General features: G+C 46.5%; 1 protein-coding gene and 1 pseudogene across 1 annotated transcript; both read right to left on the reverse strand.

Moving 5' to 3' along the window:
* Nucleotides 1–8,011: 8,011 nt before the first annotated feature.
* On the reverse strand, nucleotides 8,012–8,942 carry LOC119923147 (annotated as a pseudogene).
* A 1,328-nt stretch (nucleotides 8,943–10,270) lies between these two features.
* Nucleotides 10,271–18,118, reverse strand: LOC119923148 (olfactory receptor 2B6-like). Its single transcript, XM_038742668.1, has 7 exons — nucleotides 17,149–18,118; nucleotides 14,069–14,137; nucleotides 13,821–13,838; nucleotides 12,812–12,839; nucleotides 12,634–12,718; nucleotides 10,628–10,692; nucleotides 10,271–10,397 (listed from the first exon to the last, which is right to left on the reverse strand). Exons 1-7 carry the CDS (start codon nucleotides 18,116–18,118, stop codon nucleotides 10,271–10,273), a joined length of 1,362 nt encoding a protein of 453 aa, XP_038598596.1.
* Between the last annotated feature and the right edge of the window lie 829 nt (nucleotides 18,119–18,947).

Consider the following 18,947-nt stretch of genomic DNA (forward strand, 5'->3'; position numbering starts at 1 on the left):
TGGCTTAGGGGGAAAGAGTGTGGTGGTGGGGTCACTGTTTTCCACTTCCAATAATAATGAAAGTATTTCTTAAGGACCTACCAGGCCAAACACTGGGCTAAACACTGCGGTAGATCCAACATAATCAGATCGGTGGCAATACCTGTCCCACCAGAACCCCACAGCCTAGAATTAGTATTTCTCCCCCATTTTACTGTTGAGGAAACCGAGCCACAGAGAAGTGAAGTGACTTGCCCAAGTCACTCAACTGGAAAATGGCAGAGGTGGGATTAGAACCCATGTCTCCCGACTCCTAATCCCATGCCCTTTCCATTAGGAGGGATTTCAGCTCATCCCAAGGAAGAATTTCCTGATATCTGCTCTGGGGGGGTAACTCTAGGTAGGTTATTTAATACCTTTTTCTCTGGAGCAGAGAACAAGGGGAGAGGGCAATCTGAGATAGAAATAGCAGTCTGTGAGTAAAAAAGAGGAGGTGCAGATGATCTGATTTAACCTGAAGGCGTTTCTCCTCTTCTTTAAAGATCCTGGGCCCTATTTCTTTCCCGATGCAGAAATTGAAGTATGCGAGGTCAAGAGGGACCATTCATTCATTCATTCAATCATATTTATTGAGTGCTTACGGTGTGCAGAGCAAGTTCCCATGCACCAGTTCTAATCATTCAGTGGTATTTATTGACTACTTACTGTATGCGGAGGACTAGACTAAGCGTTTGGGAGAGTACGATACAACACAGAGGGCAGGCACATTCCCTGTCCATAAGTATCTTACTAATGATATTTATTGAGTACCCCCGGGTGCATTCCACAGTACTCAATGCTTGGGAAAGACCAACAGATGCCTAATACATTTTCCGTGCCCACATGGAGTTTATACTCCAATGGAGGAGATGAACCTAAAATATTTACAAAGAGAGTAATCTGGATAAAATATTCAGTGTTCAATGGACTATGTGTGTGTGTGTGTGTGTATACATTCATACATACACACATTCACACACACACACGAACTAAAGATGAGTTAGAGACAGCTATTGGGTTGATGTGACTTGGGGTGTTGGAAATGACCAGTTGTGTATGTTTGGGGTTCTACGCTTTCACCCCACTCAAACTCCTAGAGGGAACTGTGGATGAATCTTACGGTGATCTGCACTTACATCTGTGACTTTTCCACATTTGATATTCTCCCCACCCTCAACCTGCAGAGATTCCACCAGAGAGACTTTGCCAACGGTGTCTGAACCAGTAGTATCTCAGGATGCTGACGGTCTTTATCGAGCAGCTGTGGCTTTCCCTCTCAGAAATAAAAATAATAATAATAATAATGGCATTTATTAAGCACTTACGATGTGCAAAGCACTGTTTTAAACGCTGGGGAGGTTACAAGGTGATCAGGTTGCCCCACAGGGGGCTCACAGTCTTAACCCCCATTTTACAGACGAGGTAACTGAGGCACAGAGAAGTTAAGTGACTTACCCAAAGTCACACAGCTGACAAGTGGCGGAGCCGGGATTTGAACACACGACCTCTGACTCCAAAGCCCGTGCTCTTTCCACTGAGCCACACTGCTTCTCTAATACCAGTAGGACCATGTCCTGTTCCATCCAGAACCCAATCCTGGGGTTCAAGAAGGAGTCGTATGTCCACATAAAAGGTACAAGATTCCTTGTCATAAATCAGTCGGTCACATCTGCTAAGCATCCTCTGTTAGGTGAATTTTCGGGTGTTTCAGGGAATGTGGGGAGGTCCCAATATTGTCACCCCCTCCTCCTCAAATGACCTTCAGTGTCAGGCATCCCAGAACCCAGCAGCCCTCCGAGGGAGGCTCTCTGGGTAGAGCCAGGACTGGCTCAGGGTCTAGGTTCGGGTATTCAGCCAACCCAGGATTTACCTGTGAGACTCTGTGGGACTTGGAAGAGTCTAGATCCTGTTAATGCAAGCTTGTAACTGGCTGACACCAATTCTGCCCTCATTCAGCAGGTCTAGTTCAAGGTGCTAGTGGGTCAGCATCATCATCATCATCATCAATCGTATTTATTGAGCGCTTACTGTGTGCAGAGCATTGTACTAAGCGCTTGGGAAGTACAAGTTGGCAACATATAGAGACAGTCCCTACCCAACAGTGGGCTCACAGTCTAAAAGGGGGAGACAGAGAACAAAACCAAACATACTAACAAAATAAAATAAATAGAATAGATATGTACAAGTAAAATAAATAAATAAATAAATAAATAGAGTAACAAATATGTACAAACATATATACATATATACAGCAGCATATTAGCTGCTATATTAGCAGCATGGCTTAGTGGAAAGAGCACAGACCCAGGAGTCAGAAGGGCCTGGGTTCTAATCCTCAGCTTCACCACCTGTCTGCTGTGTGACCCTGGGCAAGTCACTTCACTTTTCTTTGCCCCAGTTACCTCATCTGTAAAATGGGGATTAAGACTGTGAGTCCTACGTGGGACACGGACCATGTCTGGCCTGATTAGCTTGTATCTACCCCAGAGCTTAGTACGGTGCCTGGCACATAGTAGAGCTTAACAAATACCATTAAAAGGGGGCCATGAGGTTTTGCAAATACCATGGACTGCCCGAAAAACAAACAGATGGATTTTAGAGCAAATTAAACCAAAGTGGTCTTTAGAAGGCCAAATAACTAGACTTAGGTTAGCATATTTTGGACGCATAATCAGGAGAACTAATTCTTTGGAGAAGACACTAATGGTAGAAAAAGTTCAGGGAAAATGTGGCAGAGGCAGACCAGCAGCTAGATGGATAGTGACTATAACAACGATAACGGAAGAACCGTTAGAAAGATTGTGGATTATGGCAGAGGACAGGACGTTCTGGAGAAAGTATATCCATGGAGTCGCTATGAATTGGAAACGACTGGCACTTTTATTAATGATAATAATAATAATAAGGTTGACTAAAACACTGTAGGGTGTGTGTTTGTGTGTGTGTGTACTTCAGTGACTGCTCCTTGGACTCACACAGAGCTGAACTATCATAGTTTGGCCCATGGGAAGGAGGCTGATTTTGTCCCCATCTTGGGTATTTAAACCTGAACTCACATTGCTGGGTATGTTAGGGGAAACCATAGGCGGGGCATGATTGGGGTGAGGAGGAGCTGGGAACAGAGAGTGCAGAAGCCCACGTTATTGTAATGCACTCTTTAGTTGTTCCCTGTGCCCAGGCCTGATATCTCCTTAGGACTCAGAGATAGGGCTATTTTTCTCCCTGTTTAGAAGGGAGAAGAAAATTTTCACTCTGCTTCAAATTTCCATTCAGGGTTTGAATCACCCTGGCCTGAAGCTCTCTTGGGGTTAGGCATGGGTGGTCTTTCACCCTGGGAGGAGTGGGACCCTGCACTTGGGGTCTTGGCTATGGAGTACTGTGGGCAGGGAATGTGTCTGCTATATTCTTATATTGCAATAATAATAATAATGATGATGGTATTTGTTAAGCGCTTACTATGTGCCAAGCACTGTTCTAAGCACTGGGGTAGATACAAGGTTATCAGGTTGTCCCACATGGGGCTCACAGTCTTAATCCCTATTTCACAGATGAGGTAACTAAGGCACAGAGAAGTTAAGTGACTTGCCCAAAGTCACACAGCTGACAAGTGGCAGAGCCGGGATTAGAACCCATGACCTCTGACTCCCAAGCCCGGGCTCTTTCCACTAAGCCACGCTGCTTCCCTTATTGTACTCTCCCAAGTGCTTATTACAGTGCTTTGCATTCAGTAAGCACTCAATAAGTACAATTGACTGACTGCCTGGCTGACTTCCCGGGGTACAGTTCATTGGTCATGAGGCTCCCGGGACCCAAGGGAAAACGGAACTGCTGGTCACTCCTGCACTGGCTGGAGGGAGGGCAGCCCCTGGAGATACCGGCTCACTCCCTTCTCATCCCTGGAGAGCCTGGATGGACAGTCCAATCAATCAATCGTATTTATTGAGCACTTACTGTGTGCAGAGCACTGTACTAAGCGCTTGGGAAGTACAAGTTGGCAACACATAAAGACGGTCCCTACCCAACAGTGGGCTCACAGTCTAGAAGAGAGAGTGAGGGAGACTTAGCTATTTCCTGTGAGCTCCCTGCCATGGGAGGGAGAACTGACACACCATTAACCTCCGGACACTCGCATTTCAGGTTTCCTTTCTCCCCAGAACAATTCCTGTTGGTGGGGTCTGACTGTGAGTGGGACTCTGAACGTGATCTGCTTTCTCATCGTCACTGCTATCCTCTGGAACTGTTTCGGGAGAAAGGGTAAACAAAGAAAGAAGGAGGGACCATGGGGAACTGGGTAGTCTCCGACCTTGGTGAAGAGATGAACAGGTGAAGACATGGATGTCGTATTTATCACACAGACAATGCCAGAAGGTTGCCATGCATCTTTGAGTGAAGAGGAGTGTGAATACAGAAGCAACATGGCCTAATATTAGGAACAAAGGCCTGGGAACCAGAGGACCTGTGTTCTAATCCCAGCATTGCTGTTTGTCTGCTACATGACCTATGTCACTTAACTTCTCTGAGCCTCAGTTTCCTCATCTGTATTCATTCAATCGTATTTAGTGAGCACTTACTATGTGCAAAGCACTGTACTAAGTGCTTGGAAGAGTACAGTATAACATGGGGATGATGGAGATTCAATTCCTATTTATACTGTGACCAACCTGTCTTGTGTCTACCCCGTGCTTAGAACAGTGCTTAGCACACAGCAAGCACTTACAAATACCACAATTATTATTATTGTTATTTTTATTGTTACTACTACAACTATTATTTGCCCCCTAAATGAGAAGAGTAATTCAGGGATCTGAGCATAGAAAGCCCCCAAAGCACTGGGAATGTTTGACCGAAACAGCAAGGAGAGCCCAATCTGTCACCCAGATCCTAGTGACCAGCAGTAGGATAGACCTGTTTGCTACGGAGGTTAGGCATTCTTGAGGTCGCAGAATCCTAAAATAGTGACCCAAATTCACGAGGTCACTGTGCAGGGGAGAGAAAGAAATGTTTAAAGGTGTAATCACAAATGATCACTAGAGAACAGCAGAGGACAGGATTTGGAAAGATTCCCCTATGAGGCTAGGCAGGTGATTGGAATGATCGTTGGCAAAGCTTGACAAATATCAAAATGACAGCTGAATTATAGGGTTTGGAAAGCCCACCTGCAAAGTTGATAATAAAAAGCCAACCACCACTAGAGAGGAGCAGAGGAAAGGCACTGGAACGAAGGCCTGTAAGGGTCATAAAAGATATCACAATACTCACTAGAGAACAGCAGAACACAAGTATTGGAACGATAATAATAATGATGGCATTTATTAAGTGCAAAGCACTGTTCTAATCACTAGGGAGGTTACAAGGTGATCAGGTTGTCCCACGGGGGGCTCACTGTCTTAATCCCCATTTTACAGCTGAGGGAACTGAGACCCAGAGAAGATGACTTGCCCAAAGTCATACAGCTGACAAGTGGCAGAGCCGGGATTTGAACCCAGGACCTCTGACTCCAGAGCCCGGGCTCTTTCCACTGAGCTATGCTGCTTTGGGTCACAACAAATATTACAATTGCCTACAAGAGAGCAGCAGAGGACAGATGTTTGAAACAATTAATAATGATGATGATAATAGTAATAATAAAAAAGCATTTTTAAGGGATTACTGTAGATCAAGTGTACAGGAGGATTACTGTAGAGGAGCAGCGTGGCTCAGTGGAAATCTAAGCTAATCAGGTCGGACACAGCCCCTGACCTACAGGAGGCTCACAGTCTAAGTAGAAGGGAGAACAAATACTGAATCTCCATTTTACAGATGAGAAAACTGAGGCACAGAGAAGGGAAGTGACTTGCCTAAGGTCACACAGCATGCAGGAGGCAGACCAGGATGAGAATCCAGGACCCCTGACTCTGAGGCCCATGATCTCTCCATTTAAATGAGAGATTTTTAGACTCCCACCTAATTCTAAAAATGTGCTGTTGATTTAGGGTTCTGTGTCCTAGCAACTCTGTTTACCTTGGCATCATAAACTGAGTAGGTGAAGTTCACAGTTCTCTCTCTCCAACACCTATTGTCTGTTTTTTAGGGTTTTTTTAAAAAAAAACTGGCCTAGAAGAGCAGATGGGGTGAGACTTCAAGTGTTCCTGGTTCCTGCTGCTCTGAAGATCCTCACAGATTAGAATTTGTCTGCTGGAGGAGACCACACTTTGCTCTCTTGGTTCCATTCCCCAAGGCCCTGACTCCAGAGCCAACAGTTGGCCATGCCAGTTGCCCTGGAGACCCTACCATTAGTTAGAACCTCTTCTACAGGAGCAGGTGAGTTTGCTTACAGGGAAACCAGACTATTTCAAGTGTGGAGGGGACAGCTATGGGGGTCCCTGACAGGGGTGGCAGAAAGGGAGTTGAACTGCTCACCTAGAAAGTGAACAAGTCCACCACATTAATGTCCATGGACTGACCCAATCCATTATTCCATCACTACTGAGAGCTAACTGCAGGGAGAGTGCCGTACTTGGGAAAGTACAGTCCAATAGACTAGGGAGACACGATTCCTGCCCTCAAGGAGTTTACAGCCTAAGGGATGATCCCTTTGGTGATGACTCCTTTCCCCTTGCATGCTCCTCCTATCTGACTGACACCAGATCCATCATTCACCTCTCTGAACTGTGAAGAGTTGGGACTTCAAACTCTTTCACCTTCAGCGATCATTCCAAAGGAAAGACAGTCAAGCCACTGACTATCCCCTACCTACTTTTAAGAGGAAATTTCTTATATCCCAGAGGAAGAGAGAAGGAGGGCTAATTGGAGAAAGGAAACATCTTTGGAGAGGGGATGGAGTCAGGAGAATACGGAGGATAATCTGAGTTTTACCTCTCTCAGTTTAATGGATTAAAATGTTAAATCAATTATCACCAAGGGAGGCCTGGGCTCTCCTTAATCTCTGAGTTGTGATGACACTGTGACCCTCAGATCTTTTTCCTCTTTACGCATGTGTAGATCTTTCATCAGGTGGGTCTCTAAGTATGTTTGTTTTCATTTGTATAATAATAATAATAGTACTTCAGATTAATCTTTATTAAGCTTTCCCTCTAAAGGCTGGGGCTGATGATCAGATCAGTCATAATCCCTGTCCTACTTGGATTTATAATTCATACACTTTCCACTCAAGTATTTGCTTAAGTAGAATGGTATAGTGGATAGAGCACGTGTCTGCAAGCCAGAAGGTCATGGGTTCTAATCCTGGCTCTGCCACATAATAATATTAATAATAAGAAGAAGAATTATGGCTTGTCCTGTGTGACTTTGGGCAAGTCACTTCACTGCTCTTTGCTTCAGTTACCTCAACTGTAAAATGGGGATTGAGAACTGTGAGCCCCACATGAGATAGGGACTGTGTCCAACCATATTTGCTTGTATCCACCCCAGCACTTAGTACAGTGCCTAGCACATTGTAAAAGCTTAGCAAATGCTACAATTATTATTATTATACTTATTATACGCACCCCTGTGTTTGTGGATATGTTTGTGTGTTTGGGCTGTGATCTCTCTCTGTGTTTGAATGTGAAAGAAAGGGTTCTTAGAGTCCGTGTGCATGTGTGTGTGTGTGTGTGTGTGTGTGTGTGTGTGTGTGTTCCTATTCTAGCAGATATGTTCTTTGTGCTTGGTGTGTGTCCTCCAGGCTGAGATTTCAGTTCATGCTCATTAGTACATTTTTGTTTTACTTATCAATGACCCGCTTTCTTCGTGTCTGCAGTGATTTCTTCGAATTGAAGGACAACGCTCTATGCACACGTGTAAACAAGTTACTATGTGTCTGTGTTGGTCCCTGGGACAGTTTAAGGTAGGGAAGGTGGGAAGTTTCTCTGAGGCCCAGAGAAGTCAAGTGACTTGCCCAAAGCCACACAGCTGGTCAAGTGGCGGAGTCGGAATTAGAACCCACAACCTCCGACTCCCAAGCCCTGGCTCTTTCCACTATGCCACGCTGCTTCTCTGGGCCCGTCCCTAACAGTCACTTGACCGTCTTCTGGACCAACAACCGCCTCATGGCACCTTTCACATCTTGGTTCCTCAGGGTGTAGATGAGGGGGTTGAGAGTGGGGATGACCACCTTGTAGAAGAGGGAGAGCCACTTGCCTCTGGCCTCGGCGTAGCGGTTCTGTGGCAGGATGTAGACGGTGAGGATGCTGCCGTAGAATAGGGACACCACCATCAGGTGAGACCCGCAGGTCCCAAACGCCTTCCGCCGTCCCTCACCCGACCCTATCCTCAGCACGGCCCGGGCGATGGCGGCCGTAGGAGACGAAGATGAGCAGCACCGGCACCCCGAGGTAGAGCAAGGTGGCGGCAAATAGCTCCACTTCGATGAAGGTCGTGTCGACACAGGAGATCTTCAGCAGAGCGGGGACCTCGCACACAAAGCCGTCCACCTGTGCCCGGCCACAGAAGGGCAGCTTCATGGTGAGGACGGTCTGCAGCAGAGACGCCATGAAACCGCCCACCCAAGACCCGGCGGCCAGCTGCCGGCAGAGACGAGGGTTCATGAAGATGGCGTAACGCAGGGGGTAGCAGATGGCGGCGAAGCGGTCCAGCGCCATGGCAGCGAGGAGGAGACATTCAGTGGAGCCCAGGGCCAGGGACACGTAGAGTTGGGCGGGACAGCCGCCAAAGGTGATGGACTTGTCTGTTCGGGACAGGTGAACTAGCATCTGGGGGATGACACTGGTGGTGAAGCAGCGGTCCAGTGAGGAGAGGTGGGAGAGGAAGAAGTACATGGGTGTGTGGAGCCGGAGGTCCAACTGGGACACTAGGATGATGGACGTGTTGCCCAACAGGGTCAGGAGGTAGAAAATCAAGATGATTGCAAAGAGGACCAGTTCCAGGTAGGGCCGGTTGGAGAATCCCAAGAGGATGAAGCTTTGGGAGAAGCTTCCGTTGATCATTTTCAGTCTGTAGGGGAAGAAATCTGTCATCTGGTGCTTCTGCCTCGGCATCTGTGGGAAGGAGGCAGGGGATGAAGCAGCATGGCCTCGTGGAAAGGGCACAGGGCTGGGAGTCTCCTCCCAGTTCCACCACTTGGGCACCACCAACCTCTAGACTGTAAGCTTCCTCTAGACAGCAAGCTTGTTGTGGGCAGGGAATGTGCCTCTTATATTGAGAAGCAGCGTGGCCCAGTGGAAAGGGCCCGGGCTTGGGACTCAGAAGTCGTGGTTCTAATCCCAACTCTACCACTTATCTCCTGTGTGACCTTGGGCAAGTCACTTCACTTCTCTGTGCCTCAGTTACCTCATCTGTAAAATGGGGATGAAGACTGCACATAGTAAGCGCTCAATAAATACGATTGATGATGATGATGATGATGATGATGACTGTGAGCCCCATGTGGGACAACCTGATTACCTTGTATCTACCTCAGTGCTTAGAGCAGTGCTTGGCACATAGTAAGCGCTGAACAAATGCCAACATTATTATTATGATACTGTTATATTGTACTAGCCCAAGCGCTTAGTACAGTGCTCTGCACAGAGTAAACGCTTAAAAAATATGATTGATTCTCTGTGCCTCAGTTTTCTCATTTGTTAAATGGGAATTGAATGCATTTTCTCCCTTTCCCCTTAGATTGCGAGCTCTGTGAAGGACAGGGACCCTGTCTGACCTGCTTACCCAGTCATTAGCACAGTGCTCGGCACATAGTAAGAGGTTAACAAATGCTCCAATCATTATTATTAATTAGGAACAGGTACCCATTGTACAGGGACAGCAACTGAGACCTGATAGATCATGCAACTTGCCCATGGAAACCCAGTATGTTAGCACAGGGTTCCCAAGCCTCCTGAGCGTTTGTTCACTGCTAATTAAGGAAGTTGACTGGACATTTGGGTTGGGCACGTGGATCTGTGACCTTTGGGCATTTGATATTTGCCACATCCTCAACCTCACAACACTCATGTCCATATCTTTGAATTATATACTATAAATGACTTGTACATTAATGTCTCTCTCCCCCTCTAGACTGTAGACTTGTTATAGTCAGGGAACATGCCTGCTAATTCTGTACTCTCCCAAGAGCTTCGTTCAGCGCTCTGCACATAGTAAGCACTTGATAAATACCACTGATTGACTGATCGATTGGGAAGCATGGTGCCAGATCTTTTCGCTATTTCTTACTCTTTCTGTCTGCCCAGGTCTAACCTACTCTATGCCAGGATTGAGAGAAGGAGCCCTCAGGCACCCCGAGAAACTTGGTCTCCTCTGCAGCAGGAAAATCATGCTAATAGAGTGTCTTCCCTTTGCTGGGTTGCCCTTCAATCCTGAAGTTTGGAATTTCAATCTCAAGGGCTCTGAGCAAGCTCTTGACCGCCAGCTGGCAGCCCAAGGAAGGTTCAGCAGCATTGGATCTATTCCATCAACATGGTAAAGATATTGGTTAATTAATTACGATGGTATTTTGTCAGGCACTTGCTATGTGCTAAGCACAGCATTAAGCACTGGGGTAGATACAAATTAATCAGGTCAGACACAGTCGTTATCCACCTGGTTCTCACAGTCTAAAGGGCGGAGAGAACAAGTATTGACTCTCCATTTTACAAATGAGGAAACCAAGATACAGAGAAGTTAAGTGACTTACCCGAGATCACAGAGCCAGTTGTAATTGTGAAATGTCAGCAAAGGGTCTCCTGTCCCATCTTTTCTCTGAGGATCAGCAAGAGACTGGGGAGAGACCAGCAGAGAGGGCTCTCCACTGACCGATCTTGAAACACAGTTGGAAGGGATGAGAGGCAGTTGAAGGATAAAAGTTCAAAGATAATTCAAAACAGTTGAGAAGCAGCATGGCTTAGCGGAAAGAGCACAGGCTTGGGAGTCAGAGGTCGTGGGTTCTAATCCCGGATCCACCACTTGTCAGCTGTATGACTTTGGGCAAGTCACTTAACTTCTCTGTGCCCTCAGTTACCTCATCTGTAAAACGGGGATTAAGACTGAGCCCCACGTGGGACAACCTGATAACCTTGTATCTACCTCAGCGCTTAGAACAGTGCTTGGCACATAGTAAGCACTTGACAAATACCATAATTATTATGAATTGAGTGATAGTGCCAATTATTTTCAGCAGCTCTATCACACAGGTTCTCAACTCCTGAAATTCAAGGCTAAGGGCTCAATCCAGAAGTTTAATTCTGATGCCAACACCCTAACATCTCTCCCCATCTTCAAAGCCCTCCTCCGAGAAGCTTTCCCACTCACCTATGGGCTCTCCTTTCTGTGTCACATACACATTGGGTCTGTACCCATTAAAGACTTTGTTATTCACTCTACCCCCACAGCACTTGAGTACATGTCCAGCTACTCTGCTGCTTCCCCTAGTTGTAATTTATTTTAAAGTCTACCTTCCCCTCTAGACTACTAGTAGAATTTATTGAATGCTTACTATTTGCAGAGCACTGTACTAAGCGCTTGGCTGTGAGTTCCTTGAGGACAGAAATAGTGTTGACCAACTCTGCTGTGCCGTACTCTTCCAAGTGCTCAGTTCAGTGATTTGCCCTCAATAAGTCCTCAATAAATATCATGGATTCATGAATTTTTTATTTTAATGGTATTAAGCACTTTGTAGCAAGCACTGTACTAAGTGCTGGGGTAAATCCAAACTAATCTGGTTGGACACAGTCCCTCCCCCACTTGGGACTCACAGTCTTAATCCCCATTTTACAGATGAGGTAACTGAAGCACAGAGAAGTTAACTGATCTGCCGTTGGTCACTCACCAGACAAATGGCCAAGATGGGATTAGAACCCCGGTTCTCTGTCTCTCAGGGCCGGGCTCTTTCCACTAGGCACCACTGCTTCTCTGATTGATTGATTCACAGGCTCATATGTATTGAGGAGGGTCCATTCCTCCTACACAGAGTTCACCTGTCCCCACTGGTCCCCCCAGTCCCTTATTCATTCATTCATTCATTAAATCGCATTTATTGAGCACTTACTATGTGCAGAGCACTGTACTAAGCACTTGGGAAGTACAAGTTGGCAACATATAGAGACGGTCCCTACCCAACAACGGGCTCACAGTCTAGAAGGGGGAGACAGACAACAAAACAAAGCATGTGGACAGGTGTCAAGTCATCAGAACAAATAGAATTAAAGCTAAATGAACATCATTAACAAAATAAATAGAATAGTAAATACATACAAGTAAAATAGAGTGATAAATCTGTACAAACATATATACAGGTGCTGTGGGGAGGTAAAGGAGGTAGAGTGGGGGGGATGGGGGAGGAGAGGAAAAAGGGGGCTCGGTCTGGGAAGGCCTCTTGGAGGAGGTGAGCTCCCAGTAGGGCTTTGAAGGGAGAAAGAGAGCTAGCTTGGCAGATGTGTGGAGGGAGGGCATTCCAGGCCAGGGGGCTACCCCCTTCTTCTCTGGTCATGTCCTTGCACAAAGCCCTCGGAATTCTTCCAGCCAACTGGGACCCACACATGGAGCAAGCAGTACATCAGAGAACACAACCATTTTGTCTCCTGCTTATTTATCGGAATATGTTTCCCGGACCTCCCTTGCCTTACTGCACACTTCATTTGCCCATCAAGTCCCATGACCACATTTCCTTTCGATTCCTCTCAAAAACTCATGATCTTTGCTCACTGAATTCTCAGCAGGCCAGTACCCGTGTAGCCCCAGCAATCTCTGGGAAATGTATTTCTGGAGCTGATCTGGGAAACTCCTCGATCTGGCCAGAGTTTCATGAGATCATCTCTCCCATAACCTTATGTCTAAGAAAGTCACAGAGGTCATCCCTTCCCTGACCCTGCCACATTTCTACCTTAAATTCCTCCAAGAGCCTTGTGATCCTGGAACCGGAAGGGATGTCAAGGAAACTCAAGGTGATAAAAACATTCAGGACAGAGGCTTGTCTAATTGTTGTTTGAATAGAGCTCTATAGGGGGAAGACCAAGAAAGGAGAGGCTACAAGAAGCTAAGCTTGGTTGAAGGTGGGTTTGGGGGTAGGTTGTCTTATAAATAATAAATAAATAATGATAGCATTTATTAAGGGCTTACTATGTGCAAAGCACTGTTCTAAGCGCTGGGGAGGTTACAAGGTGATCAGGTTATCCCACTGGGGACTCACAGTCTTAATCCCCATTTTACAGATGAGGTAACTGAGGCTCAGAGAAGTTGCCCAAAGTCACACAGCTGACAATTGGCAGAGCCGGGATTTGAACCCATGGCCTCTGACTCCAAGGCCTCTTTCCACTGAGCCATGCTGCTTCTCTGTGTGAGATGAGAACAGCAGATGGCTAGGGTTGGGGCAGCAGTGGAGCATCTTGGATTCACCAAACTATGTAGGGTGGAAGGATGTTTTCTCTTTCTCTAATAATAAGAATAATAAGAATTGTATCATTCATTAAGCACCTACTATGTGCCAAGGACTGTATTAAGCATTGAGTTAGATACAAGGTAACCAGGTTGGACGCAGTGTCTGTCCCACATGGGGCTCACAGTCTAAGTGGGAGGGAGGACAGGCATTTAATCCCCATTTTGCAGATGAGAAAACTGAGGTACAGAGAAGTTAAATGACTTGCCTTAAGTCACACAGCAAGAAGATGGCAAGCTGTGATTAGAAACCAGGGCTTCTGATTTCCAGGCCTAGGCTCTTTCCAGTAGGCCACGCTGCTCTTGTTTGCTCTGTCTCTCTCTCTCTTTCCCCCTTTACATTCCCCCCCCCCGAAAATGGGAATTTACATAATCTGTCAGACCCACCACTGGCTTCCTTTCCCTCCCTGGTTCAGCAGTGGGGTTCAGGGCTCAGTTAACAATGACTTCCACCTGACCATCTTCCATCTTGGTCACTGTTGGAGAGCCAAGTGGAAAATGAGAGTCCTCAATGGCCCGTTCCCTCCTTGTCTCCATTCAGGGCAGTGTTGGTTGTAGGAGGAGCTGAGCCAGGGAGAGGCAATATGAAGGGAATGTCTAAAGAAAAGGAATGAGTGGGAATGGCAGTTAAGAGAGATCTTGACTCCAGCTTGACCTAGTAGTAGAGGAGTGGTGTTGGAGAGGAATTGTCTGAAAAAGCCAGTACGCCTCTTCTCCGCGGTTCCCGCTGAGCTGGGGTCACCCCGATATTTCCCAATAGAGGGGCAGTAGGAAGCTGAAGGAAGGGAAGGAGACACCAACAGAGAGATGAGCCACCCACTCTCCCTCCCCCAACCCCCAACGCTGCTTTGTATTTGAACTGCCTGAGCTTTAAGAAGGTTGGGTAGACTGTGGTATTTTACCTACTTCTTTGCCCTGCGAGACCACCCACCTGACTGACTCCGCTAAGCCTGGGAACCCCACAAAGGGATGCAGCAATTATTTTTTGAACAACAAGGGCCCAGAGGATCGTGACTAGAAGTTCAAGATCAAATTCTCTCCACTTCTGTGGTTTGACATCATGTTTTGAGAACATCTCTGCCTTTCTACTGGTCCCAGAAGCTTCTGGGAGGTGTGGCATCCTTGTGTGGGAAGGGACAAACATTTTAGGAATCAAGGACACAGTGTGTGCACAGTAATCATTCTTCATGTAATCTTTATCACCAAAAAGGGATATCATAACCATGATACAAGACTAATGATAAAATAATAAGAAAACGTCCCCATGAAGAGATAGAAAATCATACAAATTCTACTGTTAAAAATATCATAATATGGACATCAGTCATAAATAGTAAAATGGAATGTCACAAAGATTAATCAGCTAAGATCTCACTGTGAGTACTTGGGGGGAGTAAGGATTGTGTCTGATCTGACTATCTTGTATCCATCCCATCACTTAAGCATTATATCTGGTCCGTAGTATGAGCTCAGTACCTATTGTAAATACCCAATGGAGCACCCAGATTTTATTGGTCACTTCTCATTGCAGTAGGATCACGTTGGAAAACTGGCCAAGTCTCCCAGCCTTTGTTCTGATGAAATAAATGGATTGTTTTTCCTTCCTCGGATATCTCTCTGTCTCCCTGGATTCTTTGGGATATTATTATTCCTTGAGATTGATTGGTTGTACTCCTTTCCTTATACCCAAAAAGCTGCTTAGCTCTTCCATGGGGTAAATACTGGGAAGTAGCTTGGTTTAATGAAAGAGCTTGGGAGTCAGATGACCTGGGTTCTAATCCTCGCTCTGCCATTTGCCTGCCGTGTGATCTTGGACAAGTCACTTCACTTTTCTGGGCCTTAGTTTACTCATCTGTAAAGTGAGGATTAAATACTGTTCTCCCTCCTACTTAGACCGTGAGCCCCTTGTGGGACAGGGACCGTGTCTGGTCTGATTAAATTGTTTCTATCCCAGCTCTTAGTATAGTGTTTTGTATATAGTGAGATCTCAATACATGCCATATTCAGAAGTATTGTTTAACATAAATTGACGATTCTAGCGTCCATGCTAGTCCTGTCCATGTTCTCCCTGTTGCCTGCATCATTTTTCAGAAAAAAAAAAATTAGCCCATGCTTCCCCACTCCTCATAGTCCTCCAGAGGTTGTACATCCACCTCAACATCAAATAGAAACTCCTTACCGTTGACTTTCTGTGGCACTCAATTCAGCTCTCCCCCTCCTACTGATCTCCTATTACAACCCAATCCATACACTTTTTCCCTTTAATCCCAACCTACTCTCTGTAACTTGATCTTGTCTATCTTGCCACCAACCCCTCACCCACATCTTCCCTCTGTCCTGAAACTCCCTTGCTCTATTCACTCATTCAATCGTATTTATTGAGCGCTTACTGTGTGCAGAGCACTGTACTGAACGCTTGGGAAGTATGAATTGGTGACGTACAGAGACAGTCCCTACCCAACAATGGGCTTACAGTCTAGAAGGGGGGAGGCAGACAAAAAAACCAAAACAAGTAGATAGGTGTCAATACCATCAGAATAAATAGAATTATAGCTATATACACATCATTAATAAAATAAATATAGTAAATATGTACAAATAAAATAGAGTAATAAATATGTACAAATAAAATAGAGTAATAAATATGTACAAATACATACAAGTGTTTCTACCTATGAACTGTCCACTCCTATGTCACATCATTTGAGATTTTGCTTCATTGGGTCTTTAAAGCATTTCTTCTGTCTACCCTGGTTAGAGTTCCCCCATTTCAGCAGTTGTTTGAATATTACACTGTTGCCCATTTTTCTTCCATGTTCCACCCAGCACATGTGGCACGTGGCATGTATTGCTTCAGTTCTAGTTGTCTAACCGAGTTCCAAGGCCCATGAGCCTGTCCTGCCCCTTAATGTTAAGTAGGGCACATGGGTGACATTGATCTGACAGCCCACCACTCTCCTCACCCTGAAAACCCTCATAAAATCATACCTTCTTCAAGATGCTTTCCCTAAACCTCAAACAGATTAATAAGTTCCCTTTCTATGTAAACAAATGCTTCTGGGGCTCCGGTTTCACTTTGCTACAGTCTGCTAGGTGGACTTGTGTCAAGCTGCCCAGTAACAACTGCCCAGTGACAACCTCTCTTACATCTTTGCAATCAACCCTCTATGCCAAGAACAACAATGTTACTAGTAATAACCACAGAAATAATAATAATATTTATTAAGGGCTTACTATGTGCAAGGGGTGGGATAGATTTCTTTTAATGGTAGTTGTTAAGCACTTACTTTGTGCAAGGCACTTAATAAGTGCTACGGCAGATACAGGATAATCAGGTTGGATACAGTTCATGTCCCAAATGGGAATCACAGTCTTAATCCCCATTTTGCAGATGAGGTAACTGGAGCGCTGAGAAGTTGAGTGGTTTGCCCTAGGTCACACAGCAAAGTGGCAGAACTGGGATTGGAATCCTGGTCCTCTGACTCCTAGGCCCGGGCTCTTTCCACTATGCAAGATTATTTGATTTGACACCATCCCTGTCCTGTTGGGGACTCACGAAGTAAAATATAGGGAAATCAGAATCCGTAGCCTCATTTTAAGGAAATGGAGGCACAGAGAGTTTAACTGACTTGCAGATCAGCGGGATAGCCACATCGGAATTCTGGGTGTTCCAACTTCCTGTCCCAGGGTCTTTTCCCTAAGCCAAGTTGCCTCCCCCTCACTGAGTCGCTCGGCTCGCCTGATTTCTTGAGCCTCATCCCATCCAGCCAACAGTGGCAGGCAGACTGATGGTGATCTTCTCCATCCACGGTTCGCAGCTGACCCAGAATTCCTTGGTCAGTGCCCGACGCAGTGCTGCCTTCACATCCTTATTCCTCAGGGTGTATATGAAGGGGTTGAATGTGGGGGTGAGGATCCCGTGGAACAAGGTTGTGACCTTGCCACACTCCCGCGAATAGCTGGACGGCGGCTGAACGTACATGCTGATGGCCGAGAAGTAGAACATCGACACCACCACCAGGTGGGAGGCACAGGTGTTGAAGGTCTTGCGTCGGCTCTCTGCAGAGCGGATCCGCTGCACGGTGCGGGCGATGAAGCCATAGGTGCCCACGATCAGAGTCAGGGGCACCAGGAGCAGGAGGGACCCGAGCACGTTGAGCAGGGCCTCGTTGAGCCGGGTATCGGTGCAGGCCAACTTGAGCAGGGTGGGCACCTCACATAAGAAATGATTGAGGACTTGGTGCCCACAGCGTGGGACCGTCGCTGTGAGTGTCGTCTGAACCAGAGAGTTAGCAAAGCCACTGTTCCAGGTGCCCGCTGCCAGACGCACACAGTGCTGTGGGTTCATGATGACTGGATAGTGGAGGGATCTGCAGATGGCAACATAGCGGTCAAAGGCCATGATGGCCAGCAGGATGCACTCAGTGGAGCCCAAAGCCAAAGAGATGTAGAGTTGGGCCACACAGCCCCCATAGCTGATGGTCTTCTGAGGTCCCCACAGGTTGACGAGCATCTGGGGGATAGTGCTAGTGATGTAGCAGAGATCCAGGAGGGAGAGGTTGCTGAGGAAGAAGTACATGGGGGTGTAGAGTTGAGGGTCCAGCCTTGAGACGAGGATGATGGAGATGTTACCAAAGAGGGCCAAGATGTAGGCCAGCAGGAAGATGACAAAGAGTGGGGTTTCCAGCCAGGGCCTGTCAGAGAAGCCCAACAAGACAAACCCTTCCAGTGAGGTCTGCGTGCTGTTCTTCAACATAGTCGTTTCACAGAAAAAGGGGGTCCCTCATGAGAACTAACTGTAAAATGTCCAGAGTCGTCCACTCGGAATGGTGAAGTGGAGCTGGTGGGAGGAAGCAGTGGAAGGGGAACAGAACAAAGGAACCGATTGCAGCTAGAGGTTTGGTTGAATTCCCAGTATGGGCAAAACCCTCTGTCCCACTGTCTCAATTTCCCCATTAAAGTTGTGGCTCAGTGCGTGATGGGTCACAACGTCTGGGAACTGGAGATGGTTGGGCTCAACGATCCCAGGTCGGAGTCGTAAAACTGGGCAGCAGTTGAGCAGCCCTGAATGAGGCAGCAGTTCTAGGAAATCAGGCAATCGATCAATGGTATTTACCGAGAGCTTACTGTGTACAGGGTGCTATACTAAATGCTTGGGAAAGTGCAATACAGTAGAGTTGGTAGACATGATTGCTACCCACAAGGAGCTTACAGTCTATTGGGGATGAGGCTACTGCTTCCTATCTAGCTAACAGAGAAGCTGAGAAGACAAATGTGCCGGGCATGGAGCTTGGTGATTCCTGAAGACGGAAACTCTGGTTACCCATAGGACAGCCTGAGAAGGGAGCGAACTTGATGTGAGGCTGGCAGATGGTTTAGCCATAGAAATATCGCAGGGAAGGAAAGACATCTGATCCAAGCCACTGCTGCTGAGGAAAGCACTGATGGCAGGTCCTGGGCCAGAAATGGCTGTTTAGAAGGTCGATTATTGGCACTTTGGTGTATCTTCTCCAATTGAGATCGACGGCCTCAAAATAAGAAAAAGAGAGTTAATCCTTGAAAACCCAGTCAAATTGCAGATTCAC

This window comes from Tachyglossus aculeatus, unplaced genomic scaffold (genome assembly GCF_015852505.1).
Source record: "Tachyglossus aculeatus isolate mTacAcu1 unplaced genomic scaffold, mTacAcu1.pri scaffold_149_arrow_ctg1, whole genome shotgun sequence".
In the NCBI taxonomy this organism is placed as follows: domain Eukaryota; kingdom Metazoa; phylum Chordata; class Mammalia; order Monotremata; family Tachyglossidae; genus Tachyglossus; species Tachyglossus aculeatus.

Bases quoted from the DNA above. Each gene is read 5' to 3' on its own strand.
- LOC119923148 (XM_038742668.1), bottom strand. From the start codon at position 18,118: ATGTTGAAGAACAGCACGCAGACCTCACTGGAAGGGTTTGTCTTGTTG. The intron at 10,693-12,633 runs GTGAGCAAAGAT...GCTGATCCTCAG, and splicing joins ACTGGCCTGCTGAGAATTCA to AGAAAAGATGGGACAGGAGA. The intron at 10,398-10,627 runs GTAAGTCACTTA...TTGATGGAATAG, and splicing joins AACTGGCTCTGTGATCTCGG to ATCCAATGCTGCTGAACCTT.